Genomic DNA, 24,711 nt, shown 5'->3' on the forward strand with positions numbered 1-24,711 from the left:
CTGTGCCCATCAGGTGGCCTGGCCTACAGCACAGCTCAGGCCATGCCCCCCAGAGAAAGAAAGCCTGGCCTCCCCAGCCCCTGCAGGAAAGGCGTGGCCCGTCCCATACCGCATCTGCATGGAGTCTTGTGTTTTAAGCCTGACACTGGTACAAAAGAGATTTTGTTTTCATGGACACCCACTGCAGCCCAGTCCTAAAATGGCCCACTTCTCACTTCTGTTAAGAGAAATATTTTTTGCTCTTCTGGACATCAGGCTTGATGGTATTGCTGCCCGGCTTCCAGCCAGCTGGGCACACTTCCCCGTGGCTGTCAGTAAATTGGTTGAACTAGTCTCAGAGTCTCATCCACAGAGCGTCTGACAGGAAGGTCATTTAGACTGAGCGGCCAAAGGATATTCTTCTCATCACTGATAAAGAGGCCCCTGAATGAGAGGCCTTCATCAGGTTTTAAGTCTCCATCGTCCTAAAAAAAAAGAGAGAAAAAGACTCCATGGTTCTGAGTGATGCTACACTTGGGGGTCTGATACCAAGGGAGGGTTCATGGGTCCCAGTCCTTGTTTCTTGGGTGTGTTGGTCCATATGCCAGGTCACACAAATGAGAATCCACAGAAGCACTCATCGCTTGGTGAGGTTTTTAAATTCTTCTGCCCTGTCACTGGAAAGTAATGATCTCCCTGGGGCACACAAAGGTAAAATCAAGAGGGTCAAACAAGAACACAGTGTATTTGCCTTTGTAGTCAGGTAGTCTGATGTCTTTGAACTGGCCGTTTGGCATAATAGCTGTGGCTTTGAAGTTGGTAGTCCCTGAAGATATTTTGCCATGGGCAACTCTGAGACAGAAGACACCAAGGACCTGCCTTATTTATTTTAAGTCAACTCTGCAACGCACATGGTCCTCGAACTCACAACCCTGAGATCAAGAGTTGCATGTTCTACTGACTGAGCTAGCCAGGCAGGCTCAGGGCAGGAAACATATTTTGTTTACTTTTGTGTCCATAGTGCTGAGCAGAGTACAGGGGAGTGCTTAATAAATGTTTGTTTTTGGCCCTAATGAACTAATGGATCTGGTCAGCCATCATTTATAGTGCTAAAACCACAAGGTAAAAGGCTGATAGATAAGTTGCTAATGGGGGATCAGCTGACATTAACTGAATCTTACTATTGTAATAGAGCCAACCAGACAATTTCTCGTTTCCTGGTAAGATGTTGTGGGAAGTTCTTAGAACCACACAGGAAATATTTTTGTCTAAAAAATTGAATCTGGGGTCCCTTGGGGGCAGTCAGTTAAGCATCTGCCTTTGGCTCAGGTCATGATTCCAGGGTCCAGGGATCCAGTCACGCATCGGGCTCCCTGCTCAGGGGAGAGCCTGCTTCTCCCTCTCCCTCTGCCTGCCGCTCTGCCTGCTTGTGCTCTCTCTCTGTCAAGCAAATGAATAAAATCTTTAAAAACAATTAAAATAAAAAATTGAATCTGAATCAAATAAAGCCTCTAGATCTGAGGACCAGTATGCATGACATATAGGATAGAGGGATGTGTTACATGACACTGTGAAGATGCACTCAACCAAATACAAAACACAAGACATCCTGGGGTGCCTGGGTGGCTCAGTCAGTTAAGCATCTGCCTTTGGCTCAGGTCAAGACCCTGGGACCCTGGGATTGAGCCCTGCATCAGGCTCCCTGTTCAGCGGGAAGCCTGCTTCTCTTTAACCTTCTAACTGCTTCTCCCCATGCTTGTGCTTGTCTCTCTCTCTCTCTCTCTCAAATAAATAAATAAAATCTTATTTTTTTTTTAAGATTTTATTTGGGGCCCCTGGTTGGCTCAGGCAGTTAAGTGTCTGCCTTCAGCTCAGGTCATGATCCCAGGGTCCGGGGATCCAGCCCCACAGCCTGTTTCTCCCTCTCCCGCTCCCCCTGCTTGTGTTCCCTCTTGCTGTGTCTCTCTCTCTGTCAAATAGATAAATCTTTAATTTTAATCTTAAAAAAAAATTTGTATCTTAAAAAAATAATAATAAATTTATAAAAGGGGTAAGTGGATAAATAGATTGCATACATACAGACAATAGAATATTATTCTAAAAAATTATGCTAAAAATTATGCTAAAAATGAGCTATCAAGACACAAAAAGACATGGGGGAAATATTTATTAATATTAAATACTTATTAAAATTATTTTAAAATAATTTAAATAGTTAAAATAGTAAAATTTGGGGCGCCTGGGTGGCTCAGTGGGTTAAGCCACTGCCTTCGGCTAGGGTCATGATCTCAGGGTCCTGGGATCGAGTCCCGCATTGGGCTCTCTGCTCGGCGGGGAGCCTGCTTCCCTCTCTCTCTCTCTGCCTGCCTCTCCATCTACTTGTGAGTTCTCTCTGTCAAATAAATAAATAAAATCTTTAAAAAAATTTAAAAAAAAAATAAATAAATAAAATTTTAAAAAAATAGTAAAATTTGTTAAAAGTAAAATATTAAATATTTATTAATATTAATAGTGTTATTTATTGAATATTATTAATAAAAAAGTCAATCTGAAAAGTCTATAGACCTTATCATTCCAACAGCTGGGGAGGGAGTATTTTTCTCTATCCTTCAAGGTTCTAGGTGGTTTAAGAATCAAATTGACCTGAGTCTGATTAACAGAAGGAAAGGAGCGATTTCCTGGATGGCTCAGTTGGAAGGGAGCGTGACTTTTGATTTTGCCGTTGTGAGTTCAAGCCCCATGTTTGGTGGAGATTGCTTAAATAAATTAAAAAAATAAAAAATTAAAGAACCTAAAAAAAAGTGCCAAGGGAAAAGCAAAGTTTAATTACATGTACATGGAGGCTCAGTCATAAAATAGAGACCCAAAGAAATGATCAAGGAATGCAGCTTTTATACATTTATGAATTTTAATTCCAGTATAATTAACATGGAGTATTATATTGGTTTCAGCTGTGAAGTATAGTGATTCAACAGCTCTATGCATTACTCAGTGCTCACCACTGTGTCTTCTTAATCTAGTTCGCCTGTTTCACCCATTCCCCTACCACCTCCCCAAGGTAACCAATAGTTTGTTCTCTATATGTAAGAGTCTATATTTTTTCTTTGTTTGTTTCTTAAATTCTACATATGAGTGAAATCATATGGTATTTGTTTTTCTCTGACTTATTCCATTTAGCATTGTACCCTCCAGAACCATCCACGTTATTGTAAATGAAAAGATTTCATTCTTTTTTTTATGGCTGAGTAATATCCCATTGTGTGTGTGTGTGTATATACATATATATGTATATGTGTGTATATGTATACACACACATATATATATATACACACACACACACACACTCCACATCTTTCTTTTTTTTTTAAGATTGATTTTGGGGGGCACCTGGGTGGCTCAGTGGGTTAAGCCGCTGCCTTCGGCTCAGGTCATGATCTCAGGGTCCTGGGATCGAGTCCCGCATCCGGCTCTCTGCTCAGCAGGGAGCCTGCTTCCCTTTCTCTCTCTCTGCCTGCCTCTCTGCCTACTTGTGATCTCTGTCAAATAAATAAATAAAATCTTAAAAAAAAAAAAGATTAAAAAAAAAAGGATTGATTTTGGGGCGCCTCGGTGGCTCAGTCAAGTGTCTGCCTTTGGCTTCAGGGCATGATCTTAGGTCCTGGCATCGAGCCCCATATTGGGCTCCCTGTTCAGCAGGCAGTCTGCTTCTTCCTCTTACTTTCCCTCTGTGGTCTCTCTATCAAATAAATAAATAAATATATACAATCTTTTATTTATTTATTTTCAGATTTTGTTTATTTATATGTCAATCCCAAGGCCCTGAGATCATGACCTGATCCAAAGGTAGACGCTTAACTGACTGAGGCACCCAGGCGTCCCTCTTTTATTTTATTGTATTTCTTTTAGAGAGAGTATGTGAGCAGTGGGGAGGGCCAGAGGGAGAAGGGGAGACAGAATCTTAAGCAGGTTCCATGCTTACTTAGCCTGGAGCCCAATTCAGGGCTTGATCTCAGATCTCTCTCAAGAGTCAGCCATTTAACTGCCTGCGCCATCCAGGCACCCCAAGCTTTTACACATTTTAGGTTAAGACATATACATTGTGAGGAACTGACAGGATAAAGAAAACTTATGTTTGAGAGTACCAATTAGTAGGGGGTTTTAAACAGATTTTGGGCTGGGGGTAGTAAATTAGTAAAACCGATCAGTTTTATTTATAAAAGCTTCCCTGGCCCTGAATTCTCTGCGTCCTCCCATAAGGATGTCCCTTTCCTGGTAGAAGGAGGGAACATTTCACATGGGAGAGAGAGCACAAAGTGGGAGCCAGAGAGGCTTTTTTTGCACTGGCTCTTTCTTAAGTAATTCAGAATAATCAGTATGCCAAAATGGTGTATTTGGGGGGCTGACTTGTGCCCCAGATATTCTGGAAAAGGCAAAATTACAAGACAGTAAAAAAGATCAGTGGTTGAGGGGAGTTAGCAGGGTGGGAGGGATGGGTAGGCTGGCAGAGCACAGAGGATTCTGTTTGTTTTGAGCACAGAGGATTTTTAGGGCAATGCAATGACTGTGTGCCACTATAATGGTTACATGTCATTGGACGTTTGTACAAACCCACAGAACTGTAACGTAGACTTCAGGTGATTATGAAGTGTCAGTGCAGGTTCACCAGCTGTAACAAAGGTACCACTCTTGTGGGGGATGCTGGGGGAGCCTCTCTATGGGGGTGGGGCAAGGGGTATTGGGGAAATCTCTGTATCTTCCTCTCAAATCTGCTGTGAACATAAAACTGCTCTAAAATAGTTTTTTTTTTTTTTTAAATGCAAGGGTGAAAAGATGAGACAAGATTTTACAAATGACAAAATTATAAAAAGGTGAAAAATGGGGCACCTGGGTGGCTCAGTGGGTTAAGGCCTCTGCCTTTCGGTTCAGGTCATGATCCTGGGGTCCTGGGATCCAGCTCTCTGCTTAGCGGGGAGCCTGCTTCCTCCAATCTCTCTCTGCCTGCCTCTCTGCCTACTTGTGATCTCTGTCAAATAAACAAATAAAATCTGTAAAAAAAAAAAATAGCGAAAAACAGTTATTGAAGCTAGATGATAGCTATGTGGTGTTTCATTCTACCCTACATGGTACGCAGTGTACTGTTTTCTTTGTGTTTGAAAGAACAACGTTTTTTTTGCAGACATGAGGGGCAGAGCTGCAGGGGCCAGGGTGGCTCCCCTATCAGTTACCGTTATTTTTTTTCAATTACCGTTATTTTCACAGGAAGCTGAAGCTGGATATCCAGCTCCCTCCCCTATGTGCTGGCAGGCAATCTGGGCCAGCAGAGGTTTCAGGAGCCCTTAGGAGGAGTTAGTACAGAGCCTCCTCTCCCCCACACCATTGGGAGCTTGATCTGGCTGCAGACCCTGGCAATTTCAGTTTCCCTGGGATGCCTTTCCAGCGAGGTAGGGGTTAAGCTCTTCTCAGAGAGGCTTAGAGAGGCGGTACCCTACTTGGTCTGTGCACCGCTATTGCCACCCTATTGCAGGAAATGAAAGGGAAAAGACTACCCAGAGGAGTCATCATTAACCTCCTGGCTGACCTGGGGCCGGGACACCCAGGAAATGGAAGTTCATCGGAGACACACCCTGTAATAAGGAAACCTGGAATTCTCATCCCAGCGACCCATGCTTGGTTTGCATCAGCAGTGGGGGCTGTCACCCACCAGCAAGGCCCCTGGCCAACCTTTCTTTTCGCTGTAGATACTTGAAATTGTACTGTTAACATTGGACTGGCCCTCAGAGAGATCTAACTCCAAGACTGTGACTCTTCTTCCCCTCAGTTGAGAAGCTAATGAATGCGGTGGACCTGCACAGACATGATTGCAGATGATCTCTGGGGTTCTTGGAACTACCAGAGGCCGGCTCCTCCACAGACCCCCTTCCAAGAACCCTGGCCGAGCTTACTAGCTCCCAAATTCTCATTCATTTGAAAGAAGCACACCCTAGAGCCCTCTTTAAAATGCAAATGACCCTTGGGAAGGTTGAAAAGATTAACCAGACGGTGTCAGAGAGTTTTTTCTGCGCAGCAGCCAAAGTTAGCCTATGAGGTTTTAATGGTGGCCGTGGGGAGGCTTCATACCGGCTCAAAGTTTGGGAAGAGGATGTATTGAGCCGAGAGTGCTAAGGGCTGACTTTATGCAGTGCTCACAAGAATCTTGTGAATTAAGTGCTATCAGCATCCCCATTTTATTTTATTATTTATTATTATTATTTATAATATTTATTTTTATATTATTTATTAATTATTATTTTTTAAAGATTTTATTTATTTATTTGACAGACAGAGATCACAGGTAGGCAGAGAGAGCAGAAGGGAAGCAGGCTCCCCGCTGAGCAGAGAGCCTGATACGGGGCTCCTCGATCCCAGGACCCTGGGATCACGACCTGAGCCAAAGGCAGAGGCTTTATCCCACTAAGCCACCCAGGCGCCCAGCATCCCCATTTTATATGGAAGAGGAAACGGAGACTGGAAAGGATCAAGACACTTGCTACCCCCTCCCCAGTTAGAGGAGAATGTAAAGCCTCCATCAACTTGAGGTCAAAGGGCACCAGCAGCATAGCCCAATGTATCAGCTCCTTTGATTCTCACAATCTTTTTTTTTTTTTTTTTAAGATTTTATTTATTTGTTTGACAGAGCGAGAGAGCACAAGCAGGCAGAGCAGCAGAAGGAGAGGGAGAAGCAGGCTCCCCAGTGAGTAAGGAGCCTGATGCGGGGGCTCGATCCCAGGACCCTGGGATCATGACCAGAGCAGAAGGCAGATGCTTAACCAACTGAGCCACCCAGGTGCCCCAAGGAATCCTTTTTTTTTTTTTTTAAATATTTATTTATTTATTTTAGGGTTAGGGAGGGCCCGGAGACAGCGGGAGAGACGGTCACAAGCAGACCACTGAGGGTGGAGCCAGATGCGTGGTGTGATCTGAGGTCATGACCTGAGCTGAAACCAAGAGTCAGATGCCCAACTGACTGTGCCACGGAGGAGCCCCAAAGGAAACCTTTTTTGACAGAAGAGGAAACTGAGGCAATTCACCAAGCCATAGTCACTCCGTGTTCTACCTCCAACCTCCTGGGTGTTCCCTCCTCACTCCCGACCGTTGAGAACCGGCAGCCCTTCACGACTGTTTCTGGAACTTGAAGGACTTGCTGAGAAGTCTGAAGAGAGCATCATGCTGACCTGTCTTCACTGCCCCTAATTGTTTTCTAAAATCCTTTTTATTGAATTATCAGAGTGTAATGGAAGAGTCGATGAGAGCTGCTTCAAAGTTACAAGGCCAGGGCTTGCTGGGTGGAGAAAAGCAAAGCCCTAAAGGCTCCCTGGGCTGAGCAATGGTATAAAATATGTATTTTTACATAACTGGGAGAAAAAAAATAAACGGACCAGCTGCCCCATGGGGGAAACGCCTCTTTCTGTATTTCCATTATCTTGTTTAATGCACAGTCGGGCAGGAGCCTCAGTGGGAGAGGAAATACTGGAGCCCTTTCCCTGTGAGCCTCCTGGTGGGTTAAGAGGCAGAGAGAGCCAAAATGCAGAAATCCAAATGGCCTGGGCGTGTACTCAGAAACCCATTAAAACTGAGGGGACAGGTGGGGAAACCCATTTAAAACTGAGGGGACATGTGGGGCAGGATGGCTGGGCTGATTCAAAACACTCTCTTGGTTTGCAGCAATACCCCTCCTCTGGGTTAAGAAAGTAGCCTCAGTGAGCCCAGATTCACCTTTAGTGAATATTTAGTGAAGTATGCTGAAAGTGGCCTTCCCCGTAAGGAAGAGGGAAAGGGAGTGCTCTTTCCAAAGAACAACCAACACACCAAACATTTACTGAGCGGGCACTACCAGGTGCCAAGTATTCTGTTTAGTCATTTTCTTGCATAGTTCCCATTGGCCCATTTACACAGATAAGAGCCCCTAGCTGCCCAAGGTCATGCAGCTGGTGAGCAGTTTGCTTCACAGTGTTTAGTAGTTCTGAACATGCTTGGGGGGTGAGGGAAACATAGTTTCGATGTTGGGATAGCCAAACCAGGCAGACGAGGCTGGCCTCTGGCAGTCAGACACAGAAGCTCTCTGATCAAACATCTGCATGTCTAATCTTTTTTTTACTCTAAAATTATTTACCTAAGGACAGAATTCTCTAGAGAAGGCAGTGGAGACAATAGTGTGGTGTTGAGCCCCAATTTGGGGATCAGGGGATTAGGCTCCAGTCTTGGCTTTGATACTGACTTGCTATGGGACAATGAAACTTACTTGCAGATAACAGGTTTGGATGATCTTTAAAAGGTTTTTTCCAGGATAACATCGAAGATTGAAAACTACCGCTCCAGGGGCGCTTGGGTGTCTCAGTCGTTAAGCATCTGCCTTGGCTCAGGTCATGATCCCATGGACATGGGGCTCTCTTCTGGTGTGGGGGGGGGTCTGCTTCTCCCTCTCCCACTCCCCCTGCTTTTGTTTCCGCTCTCACTGTGTCTCTCTCTGTCAAATAAATAAATAAAATTTAAAAAAAAAGAAAAAGGAGGGGCGCCTGGGTGGCTCCGTGGGTTAAGCCTCTGCCTTTGGCTCAGATAGTGATCTCAGAGCGCTTAGATCAAGCCCGGCATCAGGCTCTCTGCTCGATTGGGAACCTGCTTCCCCCTTCTCTCTCTGCCTGCCTCTCTGCCTACTTGTGATCTGTCTGTCAAATAAATAAATAAAATCTTAAAAAAAAAAAAAAAGAAAGAAAGAAAGAAAAAGAAAAAGGAAGCTACCACTCCAGCTGCAAGATGGTCTGGGGTCTACAAGAGGTGAAGCTAACATCAAGAAGGGTCCTGGAATGAGAGGGGGTGGGTTCCAGTCCTCCACCACCTCCTACTGGTCTCCAATTCTTTATGCGTCAGTTACTGGCCTATCAAACGGGAATAACAACAGCTCTTGGGTTGTTTTCAGATAAGATTAAAGGAGAGGGTGCATGTTAAATGTTTAACATAGAGCCTGGCATGCCATTTGGAAGATGGAGATATTGAGGTTTTTGAAATGTGGGTCCCACCCAGTGGATTGATTTGCACACTCACAACCTATGGAAACCTGGAGTTAAAAAAATTTTCGACAGAACTAGGAGCCCCTGGGTGGCTCAGTCGATTAAGCTACCTAAGCTATTCCACCTAAGCAAACGACTCTTGGTTTCCGCTCAGGTGCTGATCTCAGGATCATGAGATCAGCCCCGCCTCGGTGCTTAGCTCAGAGCCTGCTTGGGACTCTCCTCCTCTCCTTCCGCCCCTCCACCCTGCTCTTGATCTTTCTTTCTAAAATAAATAACTCTTAAAAAAAAAAAAAAGGTGTGGGGGGGGGATGGGGGGGTGCCTCGGTGGTTCAGTCGATTAAGCGTCTCCCTTAGGCTCAGGTCATGATCCAGGACCCTGGGCTCCTGCCTATATCCGGCTCCTTGCTTGCTTAGCAGAGACCCTGCTTCTCCCTCTCCCTGCCCTTCCCTTTCTTCAATCTGTCCAAAAAAAAAAAAAAAAAAAAAAAAAAAAAAAAAGAATTAAGAAGAAAAGAAAGATAGAAAGAAAGAAAAGGCAGAGCTAACGCGGCGCCTGGATGGCTCAGTCTGTAGGAGTGACTCGTTTTCAGGGTCACGAGTTCAAGCCCCGCGTTGAGAGCAGAGTCTACTCAAAAAAAAAAAAAAAAAGGCCAAAACTAGATAAAGAGTAAATTCCTTTCTGTCCCCAGGTGTTTGTGAGGCACCAGGAAGCTGGGCGGGAACTTGGAGGTGACAGGGATGGTGGAACCCCCATCCCACATCCTGATTCTAGCAAGTGCGGGTAGCGAGTCAGTGGGCGGCAGCGGCTTGAATCGGGTGGAAGCCGACCACCCCCGAATCCGCGGAGGAAGCCGAGCCTAAGCCCCGCCGCTCATTGGCCGTGGGCGGCAGGTGCAGCCTCAGCCAATCAGCGGTGCCGGGGGCGGTGCCTTCCAGGCTCACCTGGAGGCCGCGTCGCTACCCGGCTGGTCCGCGCCGGGAGCTGCCGAGCACCTGTGAGTTCGCGGAAGTCCTGCCGCACTCTCGCCCCGCCAAGCTCCGCTGGACCCGGCCGCTGCTCGGCCCGCCATGGGCCCTCGGTACCCCAGCGTCTCCGCGCTCCTGCTGCTGCTACAGGTACGTCGCGTCCCCTGGCTGGGCGGGGGACGCCTTCCGGCCCCCACGCCACGCTTCCCGGCCCCCAGTCTCTCTGTCGTCGGCCTTCCTTTCTCCTGTCGCCCCCTCCTCTTCCAAGAAAGTTTAGTTTCGAGAACGGCCTGGAGGCTGCGCCGCGCTCTTGGGCTCCACGGAGGCGGGAGTGGGAGCGGGTGGAGAGCGAGCGCGACTTTGCCCACTCCCTCCCGCAAATACTCGAGGCGTGGGGGGCGGGGGCGACCCTCGCTGCGGACTCGGGGGACCCCGGGGCTGGCCGCAGTCCGCGCTGGCGGCGGGCAGTGGAGGGACGTGGGGCGTCGGGATACGGAGAAGAGGAGTCCCAGTGCAAGTCAAGGGGACGACCCCTGTGGTAAGGGAAGGGAAATCAATAGAAATAAAGGCACCTGCCGTGCAAAGAAAAGACTGTAAACAGGTTTGGAGGCGCCACCGGGATAATAAAGGACTCAAAAGGTGTTGAAGAGCCCCTCCTTGTGAGGAGGTAGACTTAGGAGTGGGGGCGTTCCCGGTGTGTGGAAAGTGAAGTGGGGTAGGGTAAAGATGCCTCCAGTGAAATGAAAAAGGAGACGGGAAGGAAAGGGGCACCTGGTGGGGAGCAGCTGACAGAGCAGCCCCCTCTCCCGGGAGTACCTGGGGGCTTGGCGGCAGCAGGTTTCGGAATGAAGGGGTTTGGCGAGGCTACTTGCCCTGGGGGTTGGGGGTGCGGGTGGCTCCCTCCCACAATGCCGACGGTGGGAGCGAGGGAGGGGAGGCGCAGTTGGTTTCGGTGTGGGCAGGAGGGGACCCCCCCCCCTTCCGCCGCCGCGCCCAGGTCACCCTGGTTTCATACCTTTTCCCTACTTAGGTCTCATCGTGGCTCTGCCAGGAGCCAGGGCCCTGTCGTCCTGGCTTTGGCTCTGACAGTTACACGTTCACAGTGCCCCGGCGACATTTAGAGAGAGGCCGAGTCCTGGGCAGAGGTAAGTCCTGAGCCGGGTGTGGTGGGAGTGGCAAGGGTCTGGGAAATTGTACTCCCACACCCCTGGGCAAAGCCCCTTTTACCTGGTTCAAAAGATACCCCTTTGGAGTTGACACAGATGTAGGGATCTCAACTTTAGCCATGATTGAGCACTGTGGGTGAGAGGGCTACCCTTGTATGGGGATGTTGGGGAGGGAGCGTTTAGAGGCCTTTCCTGTGAGATAGTCTGTCATTTGAGACTGCAGAAACCTGGTGTGATGGAGGGTGGTGAGGGCTTAGTAATTCCCCTTTGCCGATAAGGAAATAGAGGCTCAGAGGGTGGAGTCCACTTGCCCAAGGTCAGAGAGCAGGAATTTGAATTGACTCCCAGGCCCCATTCTGCACCATCTCAGTTACCGAAGTGCCCTGTCCTGGTTATTAGGTTCTGGCATTTGCCCAAAGAGGTGAAAAATTTCGATACAGGTACCATTCCCCTAAGGAATAATGTTTGTTTTTTTTTAAAGCCAGATAGCTCTGATTCCGGGAATGAAAAAGCACACAATGTATTTCTGGGCGGTATCACCATGATAATCAGGATTATAGGGTTTGCTTTATTTCACTTCACTGTTCGCAGGAGTGAGAGAGCAAGGGAAGCCTGGTTTCTCTTCTGGTTTCACTAACTTCCCAGATGCTTCTTTTCTACCAAACGAGTTCTCCTTCCTCTTGATTTTAGTTGATGGGGCAAGTATTGTAACTATAAAACACTTGTTAAAGTGAGAAATCACCCACGATTCCCAGAGGAAATTCACTGCATTTCTTCTTCCAGTCTTTGGTCACGTGAAAACAGCAGCAGTCATGCTGTTGTGTGAAGATTGTTTGAATTTTGGAAGTTGTTCCAACAGTGGGTGGCATTTTTTTAAACAGAAACTGCAGTTTTATTGATTAAACATATTTGCTTTTCTGGGTCCTGTTGGTGTTGTGTGGAGCTCTCTCTTGAGTCAGAAAGGAAGTGTTTGTGTGGTTTTGCAGTGGGTCCGCCATTAGCCGATGGTTGATATTCTGCCCACCCCTGTTCAGGGCACCCAGGAATGAATTGAAGAGATAGAGGGACACTCCAGCCTGTTGGCATGTCACATTCCAGCAGATTATGGAGAATGTCCCAGGACCCACTTAAGAGGGCACTGTGGGACGTGGGCATTTAGGTGCCAAAGAATGTGGGTGGCGTGGGATGTTTTGATGGCTACCAGTGGGTAGGACTGGCTTCTTGGAGGAGGCAGTTTACCCAGCCTTGAAGATTGAGGCAGGGGTTAGAAACTGGGAGTGTGAGTGCTTCTCTCTATGGGGATGTCCAAGACAAGAGCTGGTCACTTTGTTTTCCTGTACCTCAGGACATTTGGTAGCTCCAGATGTGGGTTAATCTGGCTTTCACTGCTCCTGCACCCTGCCTTTCCCCCGACAAGGGGTCTTGGTCTTGGTCTGTCCCACTAACATTACTACGTAATATAAAAATTACCATTATTATTAAAGATTTTATTTATTTATTTGACAGAGACCCAGCAAGAGAGGGAACATAAGTAGGGGGAGTGGGAGAGGAAGTAGCAGGCTTCCCACTAACCAGGCAGCCAGATGCAGGGCTCAATCCCAGGACCTCGGGTTCATGACCCAAGCCAAAGGCAGACGCCTAACCGACTGAACCACCCAGGCACCCCTGCCATTATTATTAATAGCGGCACCTATTCCTTTTGAACCAAACTCTGGGGCAGGGTAGGCACCGTTATTTGGTTGACTTTGCAGGTTAGGAAACTGGGCAATTAAGTAATCTGCTCAGAGACACGCAGCTGGTCTTCTGTTCTATTACCTGGTCAATAATCTAGGGGAAAAAAAAAGAGAGAGAGAGAAAGATGGCATTTGGGGAAGTAGTGTCCATTGTGAAGTAGATGTTATCTTCACTGTGTGCCTGAGAGAGCAGAGATGTTGATGTGGCAGGACCCGGAGGAGAGGAGGTAGTGGTGATGGAGATGGGTCACACTCCATAGGAAGTGCAGGGAGTCAGCAGCTGGCGATCTTGATGGGAGAGACCGCCTCTGCGAGCTCCTCGGTAGGGTGGCTGGTTTCAGTTTCTTTCTATCCAGGACCCACCCCACTCAACAGATTTTCTGACATTTCCCTGTTTTGGGCTTTCCTACCAGTCCTGTGTAGAATGACCCAGTTAGCCCAGGATAGGAGTGCCCTTCTGGTAAAATCAATGTGCGACCTCAGAGAACTGGCTTTGTGATTTTATTTTTATTTTATTTTTTAAAAGATTTTATTTATTTATTTGACAGATTACAAGTAGGCAGGCAGGCAGAGAGAGAGGAAGGGAAGCAGAGAGCCTGATGCGGACCCTGGGATCATGACCTGAGCAGAAGGCAGATGCTTTAAGCCACTGAGCCACCCAGGCGCCCCCTGGCTTTGTGTTTTTATTTTTATTTTTTTTTAAGATTTTATTTATTTGTCAGAGAGAGTGAGCACAGGCAGAGTGGCAGGCAGAAGCAGAGGGAGAAGCAGGCTCCCTGCTGAGCAAGGAGCCTGATGTGGGACTTGATCCCAGGACGCTGGGATCGGGACCTGAGCTGAAGGCGGTTGCTTAACCAACTGAGCCACCCAGGCGTCCCAGCTTTGTGATTTTAAAAAGGCACCTAAGGAAGGTGGTGGTCTCAGTCTTTGGAGAATCCAAGGAAATGGAGGGATGTGACATTAGCACCGGGTTTAAACATTGGCTCCACAAACACTTTGCTTCATGGGAGTTTGAAAACAAGGAACCTGTTCCTTTTTGTCCACCAGTGGCCATAGAGTGTCACAGATAGAGTTGAACCACACTCCGGGGACTCTGGGGTGGTTCGCTGGGGTGATTGTTGTGCTCTGTGAGATGATTGACCCTATAGTCTCAGCCTTATATTTATTTCCTTGGTTTCTCTCCAGGTTCTAGAATGGAGAGTATTTGAAAAAACAACTACAACCCAGTTCTCTAGAATTTCTGATTTTCTTTTTCCTAGCACAAACTGGTTTGAGAAACCCAGGCCGTTAGTATGGGATCTGAGAAGTACCATCATAGTGCCCTTAGTTTGATGGAGGCCTGCGTCGGGTAGGGGCGGGGGGAGCCTGCAGATGTTCAGACCGATGACTTCCTTGCTTTGCTTCCTCTACCACCTGGTTTTGGGCAAACAGGGTTTATGTTTTGGGTTTGGGCTCTGGCTGCTAGACGGATTGACCTAGCTTGCAAGCACCCACGTGTGTGGATTAAGTACATCCATTTCCCGTTTCTCAAAGATGTGCTGAAAGGTGGTAGAAACCGTGTGCAAACCTTCTAATTCAACTGGGCTTAAAAAAAAAAAATACAAATACAGAAACCTGCTTTGGGATCTCCCTTACATCATCAGATCCCTTCTCTCCCGCCCCTCGGACTCACTTCCCCATTACTCACATCGGTGATAAGGCTTGGTGCTGAGCTCACTGAGGAAGGAGACCTGCCTCCTCCTGTTCTTGTCTTTGTGTCTGTGAGGGAGGCTTCCCTACATACTTCCTATGTAAGGAAGTCTGCCTGCTGCTCCCCCACCCCCGTGGGGCACCCTGCCTCTGCCAGGTGGATATGGAAATCCCTTTTTCGCTGTCTGGGGCTTTATATTGGGTGAGTCTTTTCTTCCGAAATGCTCACCTTGGTGTCTGTTACACATCCCTTCCAAGTGTAGCCCCAGATAAGCCAGCAGTCCGCTCTCACATCTCCCAGAAGCTGCCAAAACCCTAAATCCCCGAGAGGCACCTGTCACCATTCAGGCTTTCTGGGTTTCCACTCTGCCTCAACTCCCATCTCCTTTCAGGGCTTTGGGCTTTCAAGGAGGGGAATGAAGTCTGTTTGGCTGGTCAGGATAGTTTGAGTAAGCACATGAAAGATCCAGGTGTGGAGCGCCTGGATGGCTCAGTGGGTTAAGTGTCTGACTTCAGGCTGAGGTCATGATCACAAGGGTGGGATCTAGCCTGGCTCCATGCTTAGCTGAAAGTCTGCTTGTTCCTCTGCCCTTTCCCCCACTTGTTCTCTGTCTCTCTAGTAAATAAATCTTAAAAAAGGAAGATCCAGGTTTGCCTTTCAGCTTCTAGCTGTGTGACCTTGGGTAGATCACTTCAGTGAACGTCAGTTCCCCCTGTGAAGGGGCAATAATATTAAGTGGTTTGTTGTGAGACTTAAATGTGTATGTTTGTGTATTTGGCTAGGCAACAAGTAAGAGTGCAAGCCCTGGGCTAGACTCGGGAGTTGCAGTAATGAATCAGCAGATGTGGGCTGAACATAAAGCAGGTGAGATGATACAAAGACACCAAGATCCATGAGACGGTGCCTCCTATTTCTTAGGGACAGAGTAGGCGCGCAGATATTTTAAACAAATGAGTGAATTAATAAATACATTTTCTTATTTTTTTTCCACCTCTTAAAATCTTTGGCCTCAGGCCAGCCCTAGATGTTGATCCAAATGGACTGGTTAGAGGTGAGTCTGTGAACTTTCTAAGACTCGTGTGAGGGTTGCTCACCCTTTTAGTGGTTCTGGAAGCTGGACTGCCTCATTAAGTGCTTCCATCTGAGTGCTTCCATCTGAGAGGCAGAGCACAGAGGTGGGAGCCCTCAAACCTGAATCTGAAAGGGGAAGGGCAGTCGTTCTGAAGTGTTTGTCATCTTTGGTCATTTAAGAGAAATTCTCCAGGTAGCCTTTCTTCCTGTCTCTCTCTTACTAATTTAAGTTTACCTTTCATACACCTCAGCTCATGCTTGCTACCACTGGGAGGGCTTAGCCACTCTTTTGCACATTTCCTCTTCCCTTTCCTTCCTTTAATCTACCTCCAGTCCTTCTCTCTCCCCCACCACGCCCCAGGCACATTTCCATCATTTAGAAGGTTCTTGAGTCAGAGTGCCTAGATCGAAACCTAAGGAATGCCCCTTGCCGGCTGAGATGTTGACCAATGACTTTACCCTCTAAAGAAGCCTTCATTTCCTCATCTATAAAATGGGCACAGTAGTACCAGGTGCACAATGAATATTAAATATTGAAGCCCTCGGAGTGTTCGGTGCCTTCTGTTGGAGTCTCTACTGTGTGTTTTACCTTCGGTTCAAACTTTTCCCTCTGTTCTTCCCACCCAGTAAACCAGCCAAACCAGTTTCCTCACTCTCCCTGCTCTGCATTAAAGCAAACACTGCTCTGCAAACAGTGACTAGACCAGAATGCCCTTTGCTAGGAAAGGCAGTTCTGTGGCGTTTTCTTGCTTGCCGCTGTGCAGTGTCCTGGGTGGGGCTGCCTGTGGACCTGCTCGTGAATATTGTTTGCAGTTGGAGTGGGAGGAGTCGGGCAAGGAGCTGCTGGGATGGGAAGATCAAAATGACCTTGAAATCGTCAGCTTCTATTTTTTTTTTTTCATTTATTTGAGAGAGCATTGGGGGAGGGGCAGAGTGAAAGGGAGAAGCAGACTCCTGGCTGAGCAGGGAGCCCAATGACATGGGGCTCAATTCCAGGCCCCCCAGGACACATCCTTAGCCAAAGGCAGACTATTAACTGAGACACCCAGACACCCCTTCTGATTCGAAATTTATTTCATGGGGCACCTGGCTGGCCCAGTTGGTAGATCATGGGATTCTTGATATCAGGTTGGAAGTTTGAGCCCCATGTTGTGGCTTACTTTAAATCTTTAAAAAATAAAATTATTTCATAATACACGTACTTTGAGGATACTGTTTCCCCATTGCCAGAAATGCTCTGCCCCGGCCCCTGAGAGTATGGCTCGCCTGCATGGCTAAGTATTGAATCGCCTGGAACACCTCAAAGATGCAGATTTGCCCTCCTGCACACTCGCTGAGCTGTAGTCTCTGAGAGTGGGGTTCTGGATATGGCTTTTTTTTTTTTTTTTAAAAGCTCCCCAGGTGTTTGCTGCTGCCACCAGGTTCATTGCCCTTGACAACCAAGTAGCTAGGTCAGAAATGTTGAATGAGTAGATACCTGGTGCCAGCCAGGGTCTGAACATCTGACTGTCCAGCTTAAATAAGGCCAGGGATTCATGGGCACCGTGGATCCAGAAGGGATAAGGCTGGTCCTTCTGCCGTGCTGGCAAAGGACTGCTCTGTGGGTATAGAAAAGGGCTGATGGGCTAGGAATGGGGGACCCAGGGAAGTAGCCAGTACACATGCCCCTCCCCACTGTGTAGCCAGTGTTAGGGTTACTGACTTAAGACCCAGCTCTTGCTCTCAGGGAAATTGCAAAAATCTCTTGAGACCCCTGCAGAGGGTAATTCGAGTACCTTCTACCTTCTGAGAAGGGCTGTGTGGTGGGGAAGTGTTCAGCGATCACTTTGGTGAGTGAGAGGGTTTCAGCCAGACAGAGAAGGTGAACAGACTGTCCAGGAACTGGGACTGGGGTGCTCAAAGGCATGGCGGGGCATAAAGGAGCCAGGCTGGAGCTGTGCTTTCTTGGACAGGTGGCTGGCAGGAGAGGACCCCAGGATGCGACTGCCTATGTAGGCTGAAGTCAGAGTATCCCAAGGCCTTGGACTTTAGTCTGCAGTTAACAGAGTTTTCTCTTTCGGTTTTGTTTGTTTGTTTGTTTGTTTGTTTTTTAAGTAATCTCTGTGCCCAAAGTGGGGCTTGAACTCACGACCCTGAGATCAAGAGTTGCATGCTCCACCCGCTGAACTAGTCAGGTGCCCTGGTTTTTCTCTTTCTATTCCTCCTACTTTTCTATTATTATTATTATTATTATTTGTTAATACATATGTGGTCGACAGTAAAAAAGTCTTATCACCCTGACCCAGGAGGTGGCAGAGGTGGGGCAACAGTCTTATACTTTTATCATTCAAAACCCACACTCATCATGCCCCTCTTATGTCTTGTTGCCCAGCTGCATCTCCAGTGGAATCCAAGTCACCTATCTGAGGGTAAGGAATTCCCTCTCCCCTTGGAAGAGGTGTCTTTACACCTTCCTGATCTCACTAATTTTAACTGTGATGCTGGATTTCAGCTGCTTTTGCTTTTGAAGGGGCACTTGTCTTTCACATGTGGGTCATTTCCGTCCTGTTTCCCTTTTTCCCCCTTCCAAATAAATGCTAGCTGAAGTGCACTTCTTTTCCTTTCTGTGTGTCTTCAACTTTCTGGGTCTCTGAAAATGGAATTCAGGTGGCATTCAGATTAAGGGGTTGGGAGGGAAAGCGTCCTAAATTTACCAAGGTTCCAACTAGGACTTTTTCAGGGTGTGAGTGAGATCTGGGCCTGGATCCTGTGAGCTCAGGTGTTACTGCTGGGATCTAATGGAGCCCGACTGGAAGGGTTGAACTTGTTCACCCTGAGCAAAATCATAAACAGTGGCCAGCACAGGACCCTGTGAGATAATTGGCCAAGGCCTAGATAATAATTAGTGGGCTTTGTAATTAGGAGAGCTTGTAATAAGCCGAAAGCCTTTCAGATTTATGGTACCTAGGCAAGTTGAAGGCTAGGGAAAACACCTGTTTCTGTGGTTTGGCATTCGGACATACTCATACACCTTTTCTGTTCCCAGAAGAGTTTTCCCAAAAGAAGTTTTAAGAGTGTGTTCATCTAGGTTAATGCCACAGCTTCCTTTCTGGTCTCCCTGTGTCCTCTGCCTCTCCCCCAACAGTCTTCATCCAGCCACCAAGAGTGATGGGTTTTTAAAATTTTAAGTTAATACAAATAGGGAATAGTATGTTGCACACCTGAAACTAATAAAATATATGCAAATTATACTTCAATCAAAAAAATAAGTTAGGGATGCCTGGATGACTCAGTTGCTTAAGTGGCTGCCTTTCGATCAGAGTCCCTCTTCTGGCTCCCTGCTCCTTGGGGAGCCTGCTTCTCCCTCTGCGTGTTTTGTCTCCCGTTCCCCCTCCTTGTGCTTTCTTGCTTGCTCACTCTCCAACAAATAAAAAACTCTTTAAAAAAGTTAAAAATCAAAATCCACTAGTGGCTCCCCATTTCACACAGAATGTACATCAAAGTCCTTTCTGTGATGTGCAAAACTTTCATGATGTCCCCCCACCCCCAGCACTTCCCCCACCCCTTACCATCATTTCTTCTTGACTGTACCTCGAACGCACCAGGCACACTTCTACCTGAAGGCCTTTGACTGGCTGTTATTGGTGTCTATAATACTTTTCTCTGATACCCACATTGGCTCGCTCATTTTACTAATTTTTTTTTAAGATTTTATTTATTTATTTGACAGAGAGATCATAAGTAGACAGAGAGAGGGGAGGAAGCAGGCTCCCCGCTGAGCAGAGAGCCCGATGTGGGCCTCAATCCCAGGACCCGGAGATCATGACCTGAGCTGAAGGCAGAGGCTCAACCCACTGAGCCACTCAGGGGCCCCTCATTTTACTTACTTTTAAGCAAGCTCTATGCCCAACATGGGGCCTGAACTCATGACCCCAAGATCAAGAGTTGTTTGCTCTATTGACAGACACTCATGGCTTACTCATTTAGATCCAAGTTTTTTTTTTTTTTTTTTTAAAGATTTTGTTTATTTATCTGACAGAGATCACAAGTAGGCAGAAAGGCAGGCAGAGAGAGGAGGAAGCAGGCTCCCTGCTGAGCAGAGGCAGAGGCTTAACCCACTGAGCCACCCAGGCGCCCCTAGATCCAAGTTTTTGCTAACACGTCACCTCCTTGAAACCCTTGAAACTATTTGAGATAGTTACCCCTTCGAGCACTTCCCTTCTTCTTCCTTTGCTTTATTCTCCTCTGGAGCACTTTTCATCATCTGGCATGCTATGTATTTCAAGTTATTTCTTTTGTCCATTTTTCTCTCTCCTCCCAGTAGAATAGAAGCGCCTGGAGGCCAGGGAATTTCATGTTTTAGTTTCAGGCTTTATTGAATCTAGAACAGTGCCCGGCGCATAATAGGTACTCAGTAAGTGTTTGCTGAATGAGTAAAGGAGGTTTCAGAGTGTATGTATAGAACTATACATACTTTTTGTATTTGGAAACAATTCTAGGGTCATGGGGGAGGGATAGGGTGGCTGGGTTATGGATATTGGGGAGGGTATGTGCTATGGTGAGTGCTGTGAATTGTGTAAGACTGATGATTCACTGACCTGTACCCCTGAGGCAAAGAATACAGTATATGTTAATTTAAAAAACAAAAACAAACTATTCTGGGGTGCTTTTGTTTTTAAAGAAAAGCTATAACTTTGTCAGTATGAGCCATAGAAGGACAGGAGGAGGGGATAGTCACAGGGCATGTGTCTCTGCTTGGCACTCCCCTGCTTCTCTGAGCCCTGCACACCCCTAGTGTAACCTTACCTAATTGTCTTGTAACAAAACAGCTTGCAATCTAGAGTCTAAAGGTCAGAGGAGCCATTTCTGCCCCACACTTCTGGGTGTAAGGAAGCACCAGATCAAAATCTGAACAGAGATCTGAGCCTAGCAGAGCCATCTGTTTCGTTTCCTATTGTCTGGGTAACACCTTCCTTGAGCGAGACTCCCAGATGCACCCAACACCTTCTTCCTGGGTATCTGCAGCATCCTTCAGGGCCATTAATTGTTAAAGACCTGGTATCCATTCTTCTGGTTCTTGGCAATGCACAGAAACCTGGGAGAAACTTGTGAAATGCAAAAGAAAAAAACCTCTCAATACAGAAATTCAAGGCATCTTAATTAGCTCATGGCCAAGATACAAATCTCACAACTACAAAATCCATCGAATCAGTAAATGTTGAGAAGGTGGGGCACCTGGGTGGCTCAGTCAGTGAAGCATCTGCATTTGGCACAGGTCATGATCTTGGGGTCCTGGGATTGGTTCCCTATTCAGGGGAGCCTGCTTCCCCCTCTTCTGACCCCCACCAAGAGAGTTCTCTCACACTCTCTTGTTTGTTTTCTCTCAAATATATTTATTTATAAGTAAGTAAAACCTTTTAAAATGCTTCACTTATTTATTTGTCAGAGAGAATGTTAGAAATCATTATATAAGATTCATCACCCTGTCTTCAGGAGGGTAGCAACCTAATTTGTAGAGTTGCCAGGGCTAGCAAATAAAAGTACAGGATGCCCAGTTATATTTGAATTTCAGAGAAGTAGTGGTTTTAATTATTACTATGTCCCATGCAATATTTGAGATATACTTACCAAAAAAATCATTACTGTTTCATCTTCTGATCTCATACATAACATTGCACTGACAGGTACTTACTCTGTGTCCAGATCTTCCCATGTGCTGTCTGTCTCCTTTAAACCTCCACAACCCGTGAGAAGTGACCGTTGTAGCTCTGAGAGGATAAGCTAGTGCAGGTCCGGCAGACATGAAAGGGGAGAGCCTGGCTGGGTGTTCTGTGGCTGGGTGTTCTGGTGGCTTTTGGACTCCAGAGCAAAGCCTGTGCTCTTTACAGCAAGACAAGGCAACTAACCAGACTGTGATCGACCAAGTGTGGAGGTTTGGTAGGTAATTCCTGCTCTGAAGGTCTCAGGGGGAAGAGAAGTCCTTCCAGATGGCGGTCATCTGTCTGAGCACCGAACAAATTTTTGTTGGGCACTTGCCAACACTAGTACTGTGCTTAGCTGGGCACTGAGGATATAGCAGGACAAAACCCTCAAATCCTTGCCCTTGTGTAACTTCTCTTCTAGTCAGAGGAGACAGGAGGAGACAGCATGGTGGTCTGTGGAAGGAGAACAATACAGGAGGAAAGGGGACAGAACTAAAAGTGTCGGAGTGGAGGGTTCTGGGAGAATCCTCACTAAACCACATTTATGTGAAGACTTGAAGTGTGTGCTCAAGAGGTGTTAGATTGGACTAGGTCTTTTTTTTTTTTTTCCCCCAAGATTTATTTATTTGACTGAGAGATCACAAGTAGGCAGAGAGGCAGGCAGAGAAAGAGAGAGAGGAGGAAACAGGCTCCCCGCAGAGCAGAGAGCCTGATTCGGGGCTCCATCCCAGGTCCCTGGGATCATGACTTGAGCTGAAGGCAGAGGCTTTAACCCATTGAGCCACCCAGGCGCCCCTGGCCTAGGTCTTTGATGGAGCAGGGCTTCCCGTATTATTTTAAAAGTCCATATTGATGTAGTTTAAAGACTAGTCTATTAAAAAGAAAAGACTATTCTCTTAAAAGGTACAGACTTCAGTTATTAAAATAAGACATAGGATACACTGTACAGGATAGGGAATATAGTTAATAGTAGCTTACAACTTTATATGGTGACACATGGTAGCTAGATTTATCTGGTGATCTCTCTGTAAGAAGTGTTTAAATGTAACTCACTATGTTGTACATCTGAGAAGAATATATTGTATGTCAACTACACCCCAGAGGAAAAAAAAAAGATGGGGGGTGGCTAATCACTGGGCAGGTATTTTTCTGGAGGAATAGTCCCAAGAGCTAATTGTCACTACATCTTCTTTAAAAGGTATCAGATTGAAACCAGGATCTAAAGTGCTTTCCATGCCACCCATCCTTGGTGTGTTGCCCGAGGGGAATAGGGCTTGAAATCTGGTTCTCTTAACCTCATGCAGGGGGATGAAACTGTCCTAAAGGCATCATGACTCTTGGGCACATTGGGTGTTGGGGGTGGGGTGGTCACAGGTATATCGGTGTCCCAAGACCTGCTTAGTCAGAACGAAGTATGGGGACGTTCAAAGGCCGCAAACTAACTCCCCCGCAAATTCTTCATCCTGGTTGTGTAGGAGTGTTTGAAAAGGGAACAAGAGGACCAGGTTATTTGTGGGAAAAGTGCGTTTTGTGTAGAAAACGTCACCTCTTGAGTCAGCCCTGGGACAATAGCCTGGCTGCTTATTGCCAGGTGGGGTGGAGCTCTGAATCACTGGCCAGGCTGCCTCTCCTGGTGAGGTTATCAGGAGCCGCTGGAATCTGTGACCTCATCCTCCTAGGAGCAGGTACTTGTGCCCGCTTTTAGTCATAACTCCCAGGATACTGGCCTGTAGGTCTTTCTCCTCGTAGCGAGCAGGGACCCGAGGTTTTGCAGAAATGACAGGGCTCCACAGCTGCTTGGTAAAGTTCACGTGACCAATTTCATTACCACCTTGGCTTCTGGGCTTGTAATGACTTAATCTTTCTGGAGAAATTAGAATTTGTGGGTGTACTTCCTGTGCCTTCTGACTTAAGTCTGCCTTGATAAAGAAACGCTCTCGCGTGCCTTGCAGATGGCTGTTTCAGAGCTTGTCATTAGAGTCTTTGATTTGGAAACTTTCATGTAAATTGTGCTGATTTTTCTTTGGACTTTAGAATCTAGTTAGAATTTCTCACCCTTTTTTTTTCTTTTCTTCCTCCTTTCTGCTAATCCTCTCACCTGAACCTCGGGAGTGCTTAAAAACTTTAGGAATTAAATACCTGGGGGGTGGTTCAACCAAGGAAACCCAACTTCATTTACCAGGTGTGTGAGGTTGCGCTCCCGGTTTCAACAGAGATTTGACGTCAAGGTTGTGACTTTAATCTTGAGCATTTATTTCTCTTTTATCCTGTGAAGTGAAGGAAAGAGTCTCCTTGAGCCCCCTGAGTGGGGGGAGTAAAGATGATCTGGGGAAGGCAGGAGAAGCAGGATTGACTGGGTTCGGGTTCTGACTCCTGTCTTACTTGCCCTATGACCTTGGGTAGGTTGCTCTACCTTTCTGTGCCCCAGTGCTCTCACCTCTAAAAAGGGGATGAAATTGTATTTCCTGCCTCACAGGGTTGACAGAGAATGCTGTGATTAGCATGTCTAAAGCGTTTTCAGTGGCTGGCCTATAACAAAAGCTTTGAAGTGCTGAGTTTTTATTATTAGATGTTTTCCTTTACTTATTTTTTTAAAGATTTTATTTCTTTGAGAGAGAAACAGTGTGTGTGAGAGAGCTCAAGGTGGGGGGAGGGAGAGGGGAGAAGCAGGTTCCCCGCTGAGCAAGAAGCCCAACGTGGGGATCCATCCCAGGACCCTAGGATCCTGACCCGAGCTGAAGGCAGACGCTTAACCCACTGAGCCAGCCATGTGCCCCAGGAATCCTCTATTTTCTTAGTTTATACGTGAATTGGCTGGTTCTGTATGGTTATTTGAATGGGCCAGAGTTACACAGCTGGTAGTGTCAGAAAGTAACAATTGTTAGACTATATATACCCTACTAATCCTGCACCCATGTATTGATGGAGTTCAGCTGTTGATGTGGGATCTCATTTTTTAATCCCCATACTAACCATCGAGGTAGGTAGTATGACAGTCCCATTTTCAGATAGCGAAACGGAAGCCTCTAGAGGTTACTGACCAGCCCAGGATCACAAGAGCTAGAGGCAGAGGCCTGGCCAGCTTTTAACCCTACTGGTACGGTACTCATATCGGTTTCTGGGAATATCTGCATTCCAGATTCTTCACTGTGGCCTAAAAAGGAGACTCAAGGTCCACCCACTGCAGCCTTCAAAAGCCTTGACTAGCTTGAGCCCTTGGGGTAAATGAAACTTCAAGCTCCCTCCCCCTTGGAAGCCCAGAATGAAAGGGGGTGTTGCCCTTGCTCTTGAGCTCCCTTTTAAATCTGAACCGTCCAGTGCGGCAAACCAACAGGTTTGCAAGCCACCATTTCAGAGCTGCTTAGGCTAATTATTACA

The 24,711-nt window shown here is 46.8% G+C and overlaps 1 protein-coding gene and 1 pseudogene across 1 annotated transcript in view; one reads left to right on the forward strand and one right to left on the reverse strand.

Annotated features, from left to right (window-relative positions):
- On the reverse strand, window positions 1-10,096 carry LOC101676260 (annotated as a pseudogene).
- The window catches only part of CDH1 (cadherin 1), an 84,117-nt gene continuing 69,367 nt past the window's right edge, over window positions 9,962-24,711 (forward strand). Inside the window, exons 1-2 of the mRNA XM_004744529.3 lie at window positions 9,962-10,142; window positions 11,023-11,137. Coding sequence (XP_004744586.1) covers window positions 10,095-10,142; window positions 11,023-11,137 — 163 coding nt within the window. The 5' untranslated portion in view covers window positions 9,962-10,094. The remainder of the gene's footprint in view (window positions 10,143-11,022; window positions 11,138-24,711) is intronic.

This window comes from Mustela putorius, unplaced genomic scaffold, assembly GCF_011764305.1.
Source record: "Mustela putorius furo isolate JIRA1106 unplaced genomic scaffold, ASM1176430v1.1 tig00000174_pilon_pilon_pilon, whole genome shotgun sequence".
NCBI classification, from domain to species: Eukaryota; Metazoa; Chordata; class Mammalia; order Carnivora; family Mustelidae; genus Mustela; species Mustela putorius.